This window comes from Rhincodon typus, chromosome 6 (genome assembly GCF_021869965.1).
Source record: "Rhincodon typus isolate 14 chromosome 6, sRhiTyp1.1, whole genome shotgun sequence".
NCBI classification, from domain to species: Eukaryota; Metazoa; Chordata; class Chondrichthyes; order Orectolobiformes; family Rhincodontidae; genus Rhincodon; species Rhincodon typus.
This window is the reverse complement of record NC_063337.1, coordinates 61,793,161-61,812,057: the sequence shown is the minus strand read 5'-3', so window position 1 is coordinate 61,812,057 and position 18,897 is coordinate 61,793,161. Positions and strand designations below refer to the sequence as shown.

Here is an 18,897-nt window from a genome sequence, read left to right as displayed (position 1 = left end):
CTTCATCAGAAAATCTGATGAAGGGTCTAGGCCCGAAACGTCAGCCTTCCTGCTCCTATGATGCTGCTTGGTCTGCTGTGTTCATCCAGCTCTACACCTTGTTATCTTGAGTTTATCCAACCTCTCCTCATGACTGAAACCCTCCAAACCAGGCAACATGCTTGTACACCTTCTCTGCACCCTCCCCAAAGCATCCATGGTGACCAGAACTGCATGTAGTATTCCAAAAGTGGCCTAACTAAAGTTTTGTACAGCTGTAACATAACTTGCCAACTTTTACAGATGGCTGTATGCCATCTTGACTACCTTATCCACCTGTGTTACTACTTTTAGGGATCTATGGAACCATACGCTCAGATCCCCCTGTCTGTCAATGCTCCGAAGGGTTCTGCTATTTATTATATAATTTTTACCTGAATTTGATCTTCCAAAATGCACCATCTTGCATTTGTCTAGATTAAACTCCATCTGCCATTTCTCTTCCCAGATCAACAATCTATCTTTATCTTGCTGTAACCCTTGACAGTCCTGCTGACTATCTGCAACTCCGCCAATTTTGGTGTCATCTGCCAACTTATCATTCAGATCACCTACATTTGCCTCCAGATCATTTATATATATTACAAACAACAAAGGTCGTAACGTGATCCCTGTGGAACGCCACGAGTTACTGATCTCTATTCCAAAAAGCATATTTCCAGTACTACTGTCTGTCTTCTATTGACCAAGCCAGTTTCCTATTCATCTAGCCAGCTCACCCTGGATCCCATAGGACTCTACTTTCTGTATCAGCCTGCCATGAGGTAACTTATCAAATGCCTTCCTAAAGTCCATGTAGACAACATCTACTGCCTATCCCACGTTAATCATTCTTCTCACCTCAAAAAAAACTCAATCAAATTGGTGAGACATGACCTTCCCTCTGCTGCCTATCACTAACAAGTGTGAATAAATGCTGTCTCTCAATATCTTCTCCAAGAGCTTCCCCACCATTGACGTCAGGCTCATTGGCTTTTAATTATTACTGTACCTGGATTCTCTCTGTTTCCCTTCTTAAACAAAGGAACAAAATTGGCCATTCTCCACGCCTCTGGAACCTTGCCTGAGGTCAAAGACGATGTGAATATATCTGTTAAGGCCCCAGCTATTCCCCCCTTGACGCCCACTGTATCCTGGGATAGATCCTATCTGGCCCTGGGGACTTGTCTATCTTAATGTATTTCAAGACACTCAAAACCTCCTTCTTCATAATGTTGACTTGCCGGAGAGTATTTCCCTAACCTAAACATCCCTCTCTTTCCTCTCTTTGGTGAATACTGATGTAAAATACTCATTTAAGGATCTTCCCCCATTTCTTCTGGCTCCATACATAATCACCCTCTTTTATCCTTGAGTTGGCCTACTCTTTCCCTAAGCTACCCTCTTGGTCCTAATATATATATAACACGCTTTTGGATTCTCCTTAACCCATTTGGCCAAGGATATTTCATAGCTCCTTTTAGTCCTCCTAACTTCCCTTTTGAGCTCCTTCCTGCTTACTCTATATTCTTCAAGCACTTTGTCTACTTTTAGATGCCTAAATCTTAGGTATGCTTCCTTTTTTTGATGAAGCTTATAATTACCCATAATCCAATGTTCCTGAATTCTGCCATTCCTGTCCTTCGTTTTCAAAGGAACATGCCGATCCTGCACTCTAATCAACTGCTTTTTAAAAGACTTCCACATGTCAGATGTAAATTTACCCTAAAACAGCCACTCCTGATCTACATTCTCCAAATCTTGTCTAATTCAGTTATAGTTGGCCTTCCCCTGATTTAACACCTACATTCAAGGTCCACTCCTATCTTTATCCACAATTATCTGAAAAATTATGGAATTATGGTCATTATACCCAAAATAAGACTGTAAGACCATAAGACATAGGAACAGAAATTAGGCCATTCAGCCCATTGAGTCTGCTCTGCCATCAGTCATTGCTGATGAATTTCACAACCCCATTCACCCCCTCTGTCCCCGTAACCCTTGGTCTTCTTGACAATCAAGAATCTATCTATCTCTGTCTTAAATATACTCAATGACCTGGTCTCCACAGCCTTATATGGCAGTGAATTTCATAGATTCACCACTCTCTGGCTGAAGAAGTTTCTCCTTACCTCAGATCTAAAAGGTTTTCCCTTTACTCTAATGCTGTGCCCTCAAGTCCTAGTCTCTCCTACCAATGGAAACATCATCCCCGCATCCAATCTGTCCAGACCATTCAGTATTCTGTAAGTTTCAATTAGATCTTCCATCATCCTTCTAAACTCCATCTAGTATAGACCCAGCGTCCTCAAATGTTCCTCATATGTTAAGCTTTTCATTCCTGGGAACATTCTTGTGAACCTCCTCTGAACCCACTCCAGGACCAATACACATGAGACACGGGGCCCAAAACTGCACACAATACTCCAAATGTGGCCTGACCAGAGCTTTATAGAACCTCAGAAATGCATCACTGCTTTTATATTTGAGTCCTCTCAAAATAAATGCCAAAGTTGCATTTGCCTTCCTAACTACTGACTCAACCTGCAAGTTTACCTTGAGAGAATCCTGGACTAGAACTCCCAAGTCACTTTGCACTTCAGACTTCTGAATTTTCTCCCCATTTAGAAAATAGTCCATGCTTCTATTCTTATCAAAGTGCATGACCTCACACTTTCCCACATTGTACTCCATCTGCCAATTCTTTGCCCACTCTCCTAACCTGTCCAAATCCTTCTGCAGCCTCCCCACCTCCTCAATACTACCTGTCCCTCTACCTATCTTTGTATGGTCTGCAAACTTAGCCAGAATGCCCTCACCTCCTTCATCTAGATCATTAATGTAGAAAGTGAAAAGTTGAGGTCCCAACACTGACCTTTGTGGAACACTACCTGTCACTGGCTGTCATCCTGAGAAAGACCCTTCTAACCCCACTCTCTGCTTTCTGCCAGACAGCCAATCTTCTATCCATGCTAGTACCTTGTCTCTAAACCTATGAGCCCTTATCTTACTCAGCAGCCTCCTGTGCGGCACCCTGTCATAGGCCTTCTTGAAGTCCAGGTAGATAACATCTATTGGCTCTCCTTGGTCTAACCTGCTTGTTACTTCCTCAAAGAATTCTAACAGGTTTGTCAGGCATGACTTCCCCTTGATGAAGCCATGCTGATTTTGACTCTTGATTAAATTTTTTTGATATAAAACATAGGTACTAAGTTATCCTGGAGCAGTGTTTTTTAGAACAGGAGGACTGCTTTTTTTCTGGGTCTGTAGATTGTTGGGGTGCAAAGATGGCATTTAATAGAGTGATATTATATGTTTCCTTTCGGATATAGGAGATTAGGAAGAATTTCAATGTTCCTGATTATTATGTCTGCATGAAATGTGATTGGTTGAGAATCCTATCTGATCACATGGATTGGTCGGACCAGTGGTTCGGGCAATGAGGAATTTACAGGAGACAGGGGTGTGATGGATGGCAGTTTCAGGAAGCTAGAAAAACTGCAGATACAGTCAGGTAGATAGGTTGGCTCTAGGAAAGGTAGGAGGGATGAGCAGGTAGTGCAGGAGCCTCCTGGGGATAGCCCCATCTCAAGTATGCTATTTTCGAAAATGTAGGGGATGATGGAATCTCAGAGGAATGTAGCACTGACAGTGAAGTTTCTGGTACCAAGACTGGCTCTACTGTAACAAGGAGTATGTCAGGTTCCAAGCGATCAATTGTGATAGGGAACTCTCTAGACAGAGGCACAGACAGACATTTCTGCGGCCGATAGCGAGTCATCAGAATGGTGTTTTGCCTCTCTGGTGCCAGGGTCAATGATGTCTTGGAGAGGGTGCAGAATATTCTCAAAGGAGAGAATGACTAGCAGGAAGTTGTTGTTCACGTTGGTACTAACGACATAGGAAGAGAAAAGGACGAAGTTCTGAGGAGAGAATGTAGGAAATCAGGCAGGAGGTAAAAAAGTAGGTCCTCAAGGCTAGTAATATCTGGATTACTCCCAGTGCCATGAGCTAGTGAGAACAGGAATAGGAGGTTAGAGCAGATGAACACATGGCTGAGGAGCTGGTGCTGGGGAGAAGGATACACATTTTTGGATCTTTGGAATTTCTTCTGGGGTAGAGGTGAACTGTATAAGAAGGATGGGTTGCACCTGAATTGAAAGTGTTATGGATCAGACCAGACCCCCTCAAAATATTGTAGCCTAGACCCTAACATTTTCTTATTTTAAAGGTAGATGGGAAGTGTTGTGTTTCAGTTATGATGTGACTGGTTAAACTACTCAATGTTAAGCAAAACTAATTTATTTAAACACTTGTTAAAAAACAAACAAAAGAAAGAGGAATTCAGAATGACTTAACTATTGGAAAACATAAAAGAATAATAGATACAGTACCTATTACGAATTAACGGTTCCAATATCGTAACATCCCATAAAACATACCCTTTGGCAAAAAGGTAAATTCGGAACAGATTCTTACATGTAGTTCTCCAATCCAGGAGATCCGGAAGACTATTTTGTTCTATTGTTTTTGCAGTCAGAAAATTGCCTTAATAGTTGCTCTTCTAACTCTCTCCCACTATTTGGGGGCCGCAAAGTCAAAATTGAGAAAGTTCATAGAAAATGACCAGGAACTATTTCCTGCATTAGCATATTAAGTATGCAGTAAGAGCTTGGAGACAGCTTGATGCAGTGCAATTGGAGTGTATGCTGAGACTTTGATAATGGTAAGAGTTGGTGGTGTGAAGGATAGTGGGGGTAGATTGCAACTTAACTGCTGTTTTCATTGTGCTGATAGAAAATGCCAAATTAAATGTCTGGTTTCAATGCAATTTTTTTGGCTAATTGCTGATTGCCACAATTTAATTATGTGCTTAGAAATGCTAAACTGGAGACCATGCTAATTTGGAGCAATTTTTGTGGAAAGATATGTTGTCTCCACATGCACAGATCCCAAAATTTGTCAGTCAGTGACATGTGTCAAGATGTTTTAGTCATGAAGCAAGTAAGCTCACAGGTTACTAGAGTAGCACTGGAGAGTCTGGTAGGATGAAATGCAAAGGAGTAGAGAAATGACATGTAATGTTGTGCATATGATAGGAAATCATTGAAGTGGGACAGAACTCTGTCTCTTGATCAAGGCTCCAGTACTGCAAAAACATTAATAATTTAATGTGAGTGGTAAGATCTCATGTCACGTGCATACTTCTCAACAAACATATGTCAAGCAGCATGACACCTACAACACACTGCATTCTGTGTCATTTACGCACTAACATTCATATAATGCATCCAGACGCTCTTCCAGTACATTTCATCTTTTCAATCATTTGAGTCCTTACACACAAACACAGTTGCCAATTGATTCTATGAGATCAGTCCCCTTTAGGTGGACTGATGCTGGTTAGAATCAGGGAGGGAGTGGCAGGCCCATTGAGCCAGAGTGGAGAAGGTCCCATCCAAGGAAATATGTGCACTCCAGCTTCCATCCACATCCACAACTATTCCTGATCCCAAATTCCCCAAATCCATCTCACCCCCAACTCCAATGGTCTCATCAGCTGCATCTACTTGTCATAATTATGCATGCTGCAGCTAGGACTTCAAGTTTTATCACTGGAGGTTGTCAGGAGCATAATCCACCTTACTTCTCAGAGGAACCAGAAGAGGGGAAAATCAAGCACCCATTCCCACTCCATATGCTGGAGAAGGAAGAGAAAAATAATGGAGAAAGCACAGATTTAATTGCTATCACTATATCAATCACTAGTTAAGAGAACAACAGACTGCATAACACAGAGATTGGTTATATTATCACCACCATGGGCAGCTCAGCTGTACAGGATGGTGAAGGAGAAAGAAGAGGAGAAGAGCAATAACAATAGGGGAGTCTATAGTCAGGGAATCAGGTTGACGTTTCTGCAACCATCATCATAACTCTGGGATGATATGTTGCCTCTGGTGCCAGGATAAAGGATGATACAGAGATGCTGCAGGACACACTTCTGGGATAGAGTGATCAGTTAGAAATTGGTTCTAATTACTTTGCTTGGAATGGGGATGAGGTCCTGAAAGCAGGTTTCATGAAGCTAAGTATTGAAAGGTAGGGTATTGAAAGGCAAAATGTCTAAAACAGGAATCTCAGACTTATTCCTTGCTAGTGAGAGTAGAAATAAGAAAATTGAATGGTTGAACACCTGGTTAGAAAGCTTGTGAAGGAGGGAGGGCATCAAATTTTTGGGCTTTTGGGGAAGATGGGACCTGTACAAGCTGGGCAGTCTAGACTGAACAATATTCTTTCATGGAGACTCTCTACTGCTGTTAGGGAGGATTTAATTAATATTGGCAGGGTGCTGGGAACTTGAGGACAAATTCAAAGCAAGGAACAGTTGGCAGAAATATCGCTAGTGACTCTGAAAGACAACTGAAGCAAAGCATCAGAAACTTCAGCATGGCAAATTGGCTGTATTGAAAAGTATATATGGAAATGGAAAGGGAACAAAATAAAAGAGTTCTAATGAGCTAAGGGCATAGAAACACACATGGCAACATGATATATTTACAATAACTAAAACTTGGCATATGGAGGGACAAAGGTGGCAGTTCAGTATCCATAGATATAGAGCTTTTAGGCAGGGTAGAAAGAGCGGAAGAGGTGGGTATAGCATTAGTTGTTAAAGAATAGTCACAGCCATGAGGAGGAATAATATACTAAATGAGAATCAAATGAGGCCATATGGGTTGAAGTCAAAAACAATTGGGAAAACACACTGCCACATGTGGTCCTCAAATAATGGGAGAGAGTTAGAAGAGCAAATATTAAGGCAGTTTTCTGAATGCAAAAACAATAGGGCAATAATAGTCTTCCAGAGCCTCCACTTCAATCTCCTCCTGTCTCTTTCCTTCCTGTTCTTCTCTGTCCTTCTTCTTTGCTCCTCCAACTTCCTCCTTTTAAATCACATCCTCTCAATGCCCCCCCCTCCTCATTCTGTTCCTTCTCTCATGGGTCCTGAGACTGACTCTCCTCAAAGTTGCTGATGTAAATGCCTAATTCAAATGAAGGAATGAGTATGACCTATAGCCTGAAATTTCTGCAACACATAGTGACTTCAGGTTATTTTGTATGTTTTGGAAGCCCACTTATGCAGTTGAGGGGTTTCTCTGCTTTAGGGGAAGTTGGATTCATTGTAGGATAGAGAGGTTGCTGAATATTTTCTAGATCATAAGTGCCAGAAGCAGAGCATAGTACACAGCAGAAAGAATTCAAACAGCAATCAGAAGGATAGAAAGAGGTAAGCTGTGCAGGAATCCTATAAGAGGTGTGACATTCTGAAACCAGCATTCAGTATTTGATGAGGAGACCTTGAAGGATGGATGTCATAAATGTGGACCTGTGAGCCATGTACAGCCTCTCAGCAGTCCAGCATAAACGTGGGCGGCAAACCAGCTTCCACCTGGACAGCTCACTGTGCTCTCAATTTTCAGCTGACGGGCCTTTTAACATAGTGTGGAGCTGGAGGAATACAGCAGGCCAGGCAGCATCAGAGGACCAGGAAAGCTGACGTTTCGGGTTCAGACCCTTCTTCAGAAATGGGGGAGGGGAAGGGTCTCTGAAATAAATTGGGGGAGGGGCATTGGGCTGGGGAAGGTGTGGGATGGTGATAGCAGGTAGGTAGTGGTGGGGATTGGTCAGTGAGGTGGAAGGAGCGGATAGGTGGAAGAGAAGACGGAAAGGTCAAGGAGGCGGGGATGAGAGGGAGGGTTGGTTTTGGAATGAGGCTGGGGATGGGGAGATTTTGAAGCTAGTAAAGTCCACTTCGAGACCATTCAGTTGTAGGCTTCCAAGGCGGAATATGAGCTGCTCCTCCAGTTTCCGGATGGCGTTGTTGTGACACTGGAGGAGGCCCAGGATGGACATGTCGTCCAGGGAGTGGGAGGGGGAGTTGAAGTAGTTCGCGACTGGGAGGTGTTGTTGTTTGTTGCGAACCGAGCGTAGGTGTTCTACGAAGCGGTCTCCGAGTCTCCGCTTGATCTCACCGATGTAGAGGAAGCCACATCGGGAACAGCGGATACAATATACCACATTAGCGGATGTGCAGGTGGACATCTGTCTGACTTGGAAGGCTTTTTGGGGCCTGGGATGGAGGTGAGGGGGGAACGTGTAGGCGCAGGTGTAGCACCTCCTGCGGTTGCAGTGAAAGGTACTGGGAGTGGTGGGGCTTGTGGGGAGTGTGGAACTGACAAGGGAGTCGCGGAGAGACCGGTCCCTCCGGAAGGCAGATAAGGGTGGGGAGGGAAATATATCTTTTGTAGTGGGGTCAGATTGCAGGTGGCGGAGAATGATGCGTTGAATCCGGAGGTTAATGGGGTGAGACGTGAGGACAAGGGGAATTCTGTCTTTGCGTTTATTGCGGGGAGGGGGTGTGAGGGCTGAGGTGCGGGAAACGCAAGAGATGCGGTCGAGGGTGTTTTTGACCACTGAAGGGGGGGATGTTGCGGTCCTTGAAATGCAAGGACATCTGGGATGTTTGGGAGTGGAACGCCTCATTTTGGGACCATAGAACATAAAACATTACAGCGCAGTACAGGCCCTTCGGCCCTCGATGTTGCACCGACCTGTGAAACCAATCTGAAGCCCATCTAACCTAAACTATTCCATTATCATCCATACGTTTATCCAATGACCATTTAAATGCCCTTAAAGTTGGCGAGTCTACTATTTTTGCAGGCAGGGCATTCCACACCCTTACTACTCTCTGAGTAAAGAACCTACCTCTGACATCTGTCCTACATCTATCACCCCTCAATTTAAAGCTATGTCCCCTCGTGCTAGCCATCACCATCCGAGGAAAAAGGCTCCCACTGTCCACCCTATCTAATCCTCTGATCATCTTGTATGTCTCTATCAAGTCACCTCTTAACCTTCTTCTCTCTAACGAAAACAGCCTCAAGACCCTCAGCCTTTCCTCATAAACCTTCCCTCCATACCAGGCAACATCCTGGTAAATCTCCTCTGCACCCTTTCCAATGCTTCCACATCCTTCCTATAATGCGGCGACCAGAACTGTACGCAATACTCCAAGTGCGGCCGCACCAGAGTTTTGTACAGCTGCAACATGACCTCATGGCTCCGAAACTCAATCCCTCTACCAATAAAACCTAACATACTGTACACCTTCTTAACAACGCTATCAACCTGGGTGGCAACTTTCAGTGATCTATGCACATGGACACCGAGATCTTTCTGCTCATCCACACTACCAAGAATCTTACCATTAGCCCAGTACTCTGTATTCCTGTTACTCCTTCCAAAGTGAATCACCTCATACTTTTCCACATTAAACTCCATTTGCCACCTCTCAGCCCAGCTCTGCAGCTTATCTATGTCCCTCTGTAACCTGCAACATCATTCCGCACTATCCACAACTCCACCGACTTTGGTGTCATCCGCAAATTTACTAACCCATCCTTCTACGCCCTCATCCAGGTCATTTATAAAAATGACAAACAGCAGTGGCCCCAAAACAGATCCTTGAGGTACACCACTAGTAACTGAACTCCAGGATGAACATTTCCCATCAACCACCACTCTCTGTCTTCTTACAGCTAGCCAATTTCTGATCCAAAACCAGATGCAGCGGGGGTCGAGGAATTGGGAATAGGGGATCGCATTCTTGCAGGAAAGTGGGTGAGAGGAGGTGTAGTCTTCGGGGCTTTTAAAAAGTTTCAGTCAAGCTCATCAGTATAACCTATCCATTACAAATTCATGAGATAACAAGGTGTGGAGCTGGATGAACATAGCAGGCCAAGCAGCATCAGAGGAGCAGGAAGGCTGATGTTTTGGGCCTAGACCCTTCTTCAGAAACCCCATTACAAATTCATGTTGGCTTTCCCTGATCAAATTCAATTTACTTGCTCTATCCTTAATGATAGACTTTAAAACTTTCTTACAACAGATCACAGATCAGCTAGTCATTATTTCTCTGATTTTCCTTTTCCACCTTGCTTGAGGGGAACATTGCCTTACATTCACCTTTTTTGATTTCTTCTCTATTTTTAAATTATCTAATTGTCACAAATCAAGTAGAAATTCCATTTAATTAATTTTGGAAAGACAAAAATCGTTTTTGGTCATTGTAACAAACTGTGTTATCTCATCACTATTGGTATGCTTGCTTTTATTGGTCAGTGCATTGAGTATAGCAGTTGGGAAGTCATTACAGGATGTAATGGCTGTCCAGGACATTAGTTAACCCACTTTTGGAATACTCGATTAATCTTAGTCTCCCTGTTATGGGAAGGATGTTGTGTAACTTGAAAGGGTTCAGAAAAGATTTACAAGGATGTTGCCAGGGTTGGAGGGTTTGAGCTATAGGGAGAGGCTGAATAGGCTGGGGCTATTTTCTCTAGAGTGTCAGAGACTAAGGGGTGACCTTATCGATGTTTATAAAATTATAAGGGGCATGGTTAGGCAAGGGCTTTTCCCTGGGGTGGGGGGAGTCCAAAACTAGAGGGCAGAGGGTTAAGGTAAGAGGGGAAAGATATAAAAGGGTCCTAAGGGGCAACTGGTTCACACAGAGGCTGGTGTGTGTATGGAATTAATTGCCAGAGGAAGTGGTGGAGGCTAGTACAATTACAACATTTAAAAGGCACCTGAATGGGTATATGAATTGGAAGAGTTAGAGGGATATGGACCAAATACTGGCAAATGGGACTAAATTTATTTAGGACAGCTGGTTGGCATGGACGAATGGTACTGAAGGGTCTGTTTCCATGCTGTACAGCTCTATGACTCCACCCCTCTCCCTCAACTCATGGAGGTTCAACTAGCATTTGTTGTTTTCAATACAGAATCCAGCATCTGCTGTAATTTTCTCCTAGATTGTTCACAACTTTGATATTGCATCTGAGCCAGAGACCCCTAGGTATCAGGGTAGCCCACAAGCCAACAACCACCCTGCGATCGCTACTGACAAACATAAAGGATCCTATACCCATAATGAATAAAACTAACATAATATACAAAATACCAAAGGCCGAACTGGAAGAAAACTGACAATAAGGATACATTAACACCAACTAGCCACCAAGAGACACGACAAATTCTCAATGGTTTCAGCAAACACGGATGAAGAAGGACACGAATTCGACTGCGACAACACATCCATAATCGCACGAGCCAAACAGAGACATGCCAGGAAATTCCTGGAGGCCTGGCATTCCAACCGGAACTCCATCAACAAACACATTAAACAGGACCTGATTTACAAACCACTGAAAAACAGAACCGAAAGTAATGCCAACCACCCCAGCAAACCAAGGCATATAAATAACAAGTGGGACAGAACACCAACGCTTCACCGGAAGTGCACTGATGATGTTACCTAGCAGGGTGCCAAAACATCTGCAACACTGGCTTGGCGAGCAAGTCTACAACCTCATCCACCACCTGAGCTACAAATCTCCTCAAAAACTTTGTTACATCTCAACTTGACTATTCCAGTGCAATCCTGGCTGGTTTCCTGTGACCTATCCTCTGCAAATTTGTGGCTATTCAAAACATTGCTGCCCATATCCTTAAACACATTTGTCCCCATTTTCTCTCCACTTGATTATCTACATGTGCCTGCCCAAGCACTGCCTCTATTTTTAAATTGTCATTCTTCTTTCCACATAAGTTTATGATCTTGCACCTTCCCATCTCTGTAATCCTCTTCAGCTTCATAACTTCTCCACCACCCCAAACCCTGAGATCCACAACATCAGGTGCATTGAGCATTCCTGATTTTATTTACTCTACCTTAGTGGTTTATAAATTGAAATTGTTGTTGCATGAGGAAATTTGGTAACCACCTGACTTCTGATAGAATCAAACCTTCAGACTTATGCAGACATGTGTTCGTCTCATTTGCATTTATATCACTGTGCTAATGTTAGTTTTCATATTCCAATTCTGTTCATTTTTATTCTAGAGTCTGAATTCTAAAGGTAATACCCACAAAAGAAGCAGGGATGTAAGAAGGGGAGAGAAAGTGGGACTTAGAAACAAAGAAAATAGGAGCAGGAGTAGGCCTTTAAAGCTTTTTAAGGCCTTCAAGCCGGCTCTACTATGCAATATCATGGCTGATGATACAACTCAGTAGCCTGATGCAGCTTTCTCACAATACCGTAAAACCTATAGGTTAAGGATGAAGTGTCAAACCACATTGGAGTTTGTAAAGTCAAAGGATTTTCAGGATAAAATGAGAGTCGAACAGGGGTAAGATCAGGGTTCAGCAGATGGTTTGATGGAGAAACAGGCAGGGAGAGTAATGACAATGAGTAATAACGAGGACTGTTAAGGAGGAAAAGGATATTGGGAAAGCAGAGTTGAACACAATGACAGCAAAGTGGTCATGAAATATGAGATACAGTATTATGTAACTTGGGAACCAAAGTAATGTCCAATTCCGAAGAAAGAGACAGGAAAGCAGAAAACAAAATCAAAAAATACATGTGATGGAAACACTGACCCCTGCATCCTTGCAAACAAGTACCCCATTTCTAAACTGCTGTGACAGTAACTCCATGTCAGTTACAAGAATAAAACATTACACAACATTAGCTAGGTGAGACCATACAACTTTTGACGTTTTATGTATAGACTTTTTAATGTTACATACACAAGGCATTCATATTGGTACAAAAATGCCTCAGTGATCCAGCCATTCCTTTAAGTTTCCCCAATTTAAATGTTTCAAAACTGACAATGAAAGAACAATATTAATAATAAATTGTAAAAATTGAACCCGTATTACAGAGTAGTATTTTCATCTAGATGTATAAAGCATTAATACTTCATATTAAAAAGTTCACTTCATATGTTTTGAACAACTTAAAATTGTCAGCTTTCTGCGTGCAATTCTTTAACAGTTGCAGATATGCAAACACTTTTTGTTAGCAACAATGTCAATGGTCCATTCATTACATTCTACATAATACAGTCCATAGCACTTCAGATTTCTTGAAATGTGCAGTTACACAATAAAGCTGTGGTAGCAGGCATATCTACTTTAGCTCCAGCATACATCTTAACTGTACATTTTGAATCAGTTTGCAGTTCATCAACGTGGGAATTAAGCAGCTTCTCCAACACTCGGGCTCGTTCTTCTTCTTCTTTGAGGAAATGCTCTGTTACTGAAGAAATGTCTGACATCTCTGTGGGATTCTAAACATTACAAAATAAGTAACTCACGTCAATTACACAAGTCACATCAGTTACACTTGCCCTTCAATTTGAAGCACAACATCAATAAGTTAGCTGAACTTCAGCGATCTCATTAAATGGCTGTTCTCATTTTATTACTTGAAAATCATAAATTGCTTCATCTTTTTGAACAAAATTGCAACAAAATTTGTAGTCATGTCAGATGTTGGTTCAAAAATGGTTCTTTGCTCTGTAAATTGGGAATTTAATGGAGATATGCTAAACACAGTGCAACTACTTTTAATTCACTGACTAGACAGTAGTCAAGCAGATCTCCCACTTTTTCTGCAATTTGCTGGGCTTTCATTGAGATGAAAATGGCATATGCCTGTGTGAGTGTGGCAGTGGGGGAAGGCTATCCACTGGAAAATGCAGCATAAGATAGCAGAGTAAAATTTACCTCAACGGAATTTTGTAATAAGGCCGGCACATCTGCATCTTCTCCATGGAATTCTCTTCCTGCTTTATTGATTACATTGAAAATTGCTGACCACACAGCTTTTGTTTTGTGGTTCTCATTTTAGAAGATATAAATGGTTCCCTCTTCTAGTTATTCGTCCTCTCAATTTTAAACTTACCATCTTTATTCCATTATGGAAAAGACCTACCTTTGGTCCTTGCAAATTACCGCACCATTTGCAAAGCCCTTTGGTAAGTTAGTGAATATATTGTCAAAGCCCAGCTCCCTAATTAGATCTATTAAACCAGACTTCTATCACTGTAACAGCACTGAAATAGACCTAATCGAAGCAGTAATGACAAACCTCTTTGACTGTGGTGGACTATTCCACCTTAACTTCTTTGAAGCTTTTTTGCACCATCGGTTGCCCAATCAACCCAGAGGCAGCCAGCTGCCTTCTCAGCAGTACAGCCATCAGCACCCACCTACGTGGAGCTTGCTCCACATTCTTTTACTCGCTTTAACTAAGTGCCCCAAAATCTAACAGGCTTTGACACTTTGCTGATGAGACCTAATGAAAACTTTGCATAAACCATGCCCCTAATACTAGGAAGCAACTATTAGAATTCCCTGTTCTCTGAATATTACAGTATTCACAAATTATTGGCTTACACAGTACAAATGAACATAACCCCCCCCCCCACCCTCAAAAAGTTTTCATTACTATTTTCTAACCACCAATTCTTTTTCCCTTCTCATTCATTGCATGAACACAATCTTAGCATCCACTTGAATCGCAAGCTGTCCCTGGGCTTTGATTCACTTCCCTTTGACACAGCTGTGGTGGTTGTGCTTTTATCTGTATAGACACATGATGGAATTCCTACTCTGTGTCCTTCCTCCATTTTTAGAACTCCTTAGAACTATTTAATCAAGACTTTGGTCACAATTCTTAATATCTCCTTCATCCTGGCATTTACTTTTGTCTGATTACACCTCTGGGAAGCATTTTGAGGCATGGCTTCTCATCAAAGTGCAATATAAGTGCAAGCTGTTACATTACATGAAAATATGTTTCATGTTATAAAGTACATTTCTTCAAACCACAGATTATGTTATGATGAAGCATAATGACATTCTAAAATGCTCTATTTTGATTGTTTCAAAATATAATACCAATGAGTTACTTGATTATTGTTGATAGGCGACATTGTGGGAAAGCCAAGCATTTCCATGTAGAGACACATGTAAGGTTAGATGCCATGTCTCCTGCATCCTTCCTATGTATTTCCTAATTGTTTCAAGGACAAGATGAAGGACATCGTATTTCTGGGGAAGAGAAATATCTGTTTTCTCCATAACTAAAGAGACACTATGAAATTATGGAAATAGATCACTTGGTAACCTATAATTTTTAAAAATGGAATTTTATAGTGATAATAAAAAAATTTGCTAACCATAACCTAGCTACAAATAAAGATTATCTCTCTCCAGCAACTAATAATTACTAAAAATGCCAAATGTTTGTAGTCTCCAAAATCAATTACTCCAAAGTCTGCTTGGCTGGTCTGTATAGTGTTCAATTTAAGGAAACCTTTTAGATCAATTTATTCCTCATGGTTTAGGCTCGAATGACTTTCCAAAATGCAAGCTTATTACTTTCACACAAAATACAGATTTTGTTTTATACCTTCAAGGGATGTAGGCATTAAAGCTAGGCTAATATTTATTGTCCATCCTCGACAGATTTGGAAAAGGTGATGAAGCTGCCTTCTTGTACTGTAGCAGTCCTTGAATTTTAGGGACACTCAGTTGTTACGTAAGGAGTTCCAGGATTTTAACCAGTGACAGCAAAGGAATGGTGATGAAGTAAAGATGGTGTGAGTTGGAAGGAAACTTGCATTAACTGGTAATATCATGTGTCTGTTGCCCTTGATTGTCTAGGTGGTAAAGGTAATGGGTTTAGATGGTGCTGGGTTTAGATGGTGCTGGTGCATGAGCCTTGGTGAGTTATTATAGTTAGTTATTACAGATGCATGATAAACACATACACATAATTTCCTACCTTATTATACTCAAGTAATAGTTCAGAGATTATTACCTTTGAGGATCTTTTTATTTTGATGCTAGTTCCTCATACTCACTATGAAGAATGCCTTTCCTAGTTCTACCCTTGTCATTGGTACTGACATGGACCACAAGTCACTGAATTGTTCCCCTCCCACAGTAGAATATGTCCAGAACCCAAAAACTAGGCAGGTACAGTCATATAGACTGTCACTCCTTGCTCTCGTGAATAATGTCAATCCTCCTCACTTTGCTATCTTCTTCCCCTACTACTTCCCTTGTTGCTTTTTCCAGTTAAATAGATTCCTATACCACATCACCATGGCCAGTTTGCTGATCCACTCTGCAGCCCCCACTCTAATCCAAACAGGCTGGTAGACCCTCAAGCCTTTTGAACAACGGAAGAGTGTGACAGTCTGCTTTCTGAATCTAATTATCTGTCTCGCTACCCTAACAATTGTACCAAATGGCAACACAGTGGCTCAGTGGTTAGCACTGCTGTATCAGTGCCAGGACCTGAGTTTGATACCACCCTCAGGCAACTGAGGGTTTGCACAATCTCCCCATGTCTGTGTGGGTTTCCTCCCAGTCCAAACTTGTGCAGTCAAACAGTCCAAAGATGTGCATGTTAGGTGGATTGGCTATGCTAAATTGCCCACACTTTCCAGGGATGTGTAGGCTAGGTGGATTAGCCATGGGAAATGTGGAGTTACAGGGCTAGGAAAGGGATATGGGTCTGAGGGAATGGTCTTTGGAGGGTCGGTGTGGACCCAGGCCGTATGGCGTGTGTCTACGCTGTAGGGATTCTATGAATATGTGATTGAAACATTGGTGTGGGAGAAATTAGTTCTTGTTCATGGCCCACTGGCACCAGTACTGGGGAAAGTTAAGGGTGTGTCATTAAGAAAATCTACATCTGAACTATTTGCATAATTAAGGAACTTTTAGTTTCAAACTAAGTAGTGGCTGCAAGAGATCAAATGTAGAAACATGTTGTGTATCAATGACTACAGACAAAGTCAGACAGGAAAACACTCTTATGAAAAACAAATGAGAGAGAATGGCAGGAAGGGACAAAGATAAAAAGCCAGGAATACACAGACAATAAAGATTAGATGTTATAAAGATTACAAAAAGACAAAACTGAAGGCTCTGTATCTGAATGCATGTGTCATTCAAAGCTAAGTAAATAAATTGATAGCGCATATTGAAGTGAATACATTTGATCTGATAACCATTGTGGACACATGGGTGCAGGATGACAAAGACAGAGTCCTAAATATTAAGGAATAAATTAAATTAAAGAAAAATAAGAAGCTAGGTAAAGGCAGTGGACAAAGCGGTGGATAATCCTTGATGGCATTTGTGCAATAGTTAGAGATGGCTTTGGTTCACAGATCAGGAAATTAGAATTGTTTGGATGGAAATGAGCTTTACAATCTCACAATGATACAACACAGAACTATGACTCCACAAAAAATGAACACGTAGCAATCAATTCATTATATAGAACACGGTCATATACTTAGCTAACTTGACAGAACTGTGGCTGTTTTACTTGTAACAGAAGTCAATTTATATCTCTGTGCTTTCTTTGTAGTTTTTCCCAAGTATGTTTACATATCTCTGCAGTCACTTGTTTTAATAGTAAAACACTGAAAATAGCAGTGGTACAGATGAAAACAGAGAATCTTTATTATTATGTTTTGTTATTATTTAAAGATCTGCTGATGAGAGTTCAGGACCGGCATGTTCCAGAAAGGGGGAATTACAAGGATGGCAAGGTAAGGGACCCTTAGATAATGAGGGAGGTTGTGAATTAAATCAACAGGGATAAAGAAGCATCTGTAAGGCCTAGAAAGCTAAAATTTGATAGGGTCTATGAGGAATGTTAAGAAAGTAGGTAAGAACTCAAGCAGGAAATTAGAAGAGCAAGGAAAGGCCATGAAATTATCTTGGCATTCTACACATATATTGAAAACAAGAGGATAACTAGGGAGGATGTAGGACCACTCAAGCATAAAGGAGGAAACTTGTGCTTAGAGGCAGAGGATGTGGGCAAGATCCTAAATGAGTACTTTGCATCAGTATTCACCCAGAAGAAGGATACGGAGGATAGTGAGATTTGTATGGAGTATGCTAGAATATTTTAAGTCACAGAAGAAGTGGTATAGGATCGCTTGAAGAGTATTAAGATGGATAAGTCCCCAGGGTCCATTGGTATCTACTCCAGGTTTTGAGAGAGGCAAGAGAGGAGATTGCTGGGGCCTTGACCAAGATCTTTGTATCCTCGTTAGGCACTGCAGAGGTCCTAGAGGACTGGCAAGTAGCTAATGTTTTTCCTCTGTTCAAGAAGGGAAATAGGGTTAAGCCAGGAAACTAAAGACCATTAAGTCTCACATCGGCGGTTGGGAAGCTATTGGAGAAGAATTCTTAGGGATGGCATTTACATGCATTTGGAAAAGCATGGCCTAATTAGGGACAGTCAGCATGGCTTTGTGCAGGGCAGGTCATGTCTTTCTAACTTGATTGAATTTTTCGGGGAAGTGACGGTGAGATTTTTCGGGGAAGTGAGGCAAGAGCAGTGGAAGTTATTTACATGGATTTTAGTAAGGCTTCGACAAGGTCCCTCATGGTAGGCTCATCCAGAAGATTAAGATGCATGGGATCCACAGTGACTTGGCCATGTGAATTCAGAATTGGCTTGCCCCTAGACAGTAGTGGTGGAAGGGTGTTTTTCTGGCTGGAATTCGGTGACTGGTGGTGTTCCACAGGGATCCATACTGGGACCTCTGCTGTTTGTGATATATATAAATGACTTAGATGAAAATGTAGATGGGTTGGTTAGTAAGTTTGCAGACGATACAAAGATCGGTGGAGTTTTGAATAGTGTAGAAAGTTGTCAAAAGATACAGCGGGATATAGATCAATTGCAGATATGGGTGGAGAAATGGCAGATGGAGATTAATCCAGGTAAGTGTGAGGTGCTGCACTTTAAGAGATCAAATGTTAAGGAAAGGTATACAGTTAATGGGTTCAGAGATAGTAGGAACTGCGGATGCTGGAGAATCTGAGATAACAAGGTATAGAGCTGGATGAACACAGCAGGCCAAGCAGCATCAGAGGAGCAGGAAGGCTGACGTTTCGGGCCTAGACCCTGAAGA

The 18,897-nt window shown here is 41.8% G+C and overlaps 1 protein-coding gene across 13 annotated transcripts in view; it reads right to left on the bottom strand.

Annotated features, from left to right (window-relative positions):
• Nucleotides 1-12,639: 12,639 nt before the first annotated feature.
• Nucleotides 12,640-18,897, bottom strand: part of LOC109933193 (centrosomal protein of 63 kDa-like) — a 124,428-nt gene continuing 118,170 nt past the window's right edge. For 12 of the 13 annotated variants that reach the window (XM_048597588.1, XM_048597597.1, XM_048597596.1 and 9 more), the window contains one exon: nt 12,640-13,227. In XM_048597588.1, the coding sequence (XP_048453545.1) occupies nt 13,015-13,227 (213 nt within the window). In that variant the 3' untranslated portion in view covers nt 12,640-13,014. The remainder of the gene's footprint in view (nt 13,228-18,897) is intronic. The other variant, XR_007262213.1, reaches the window with a different exon arrangement.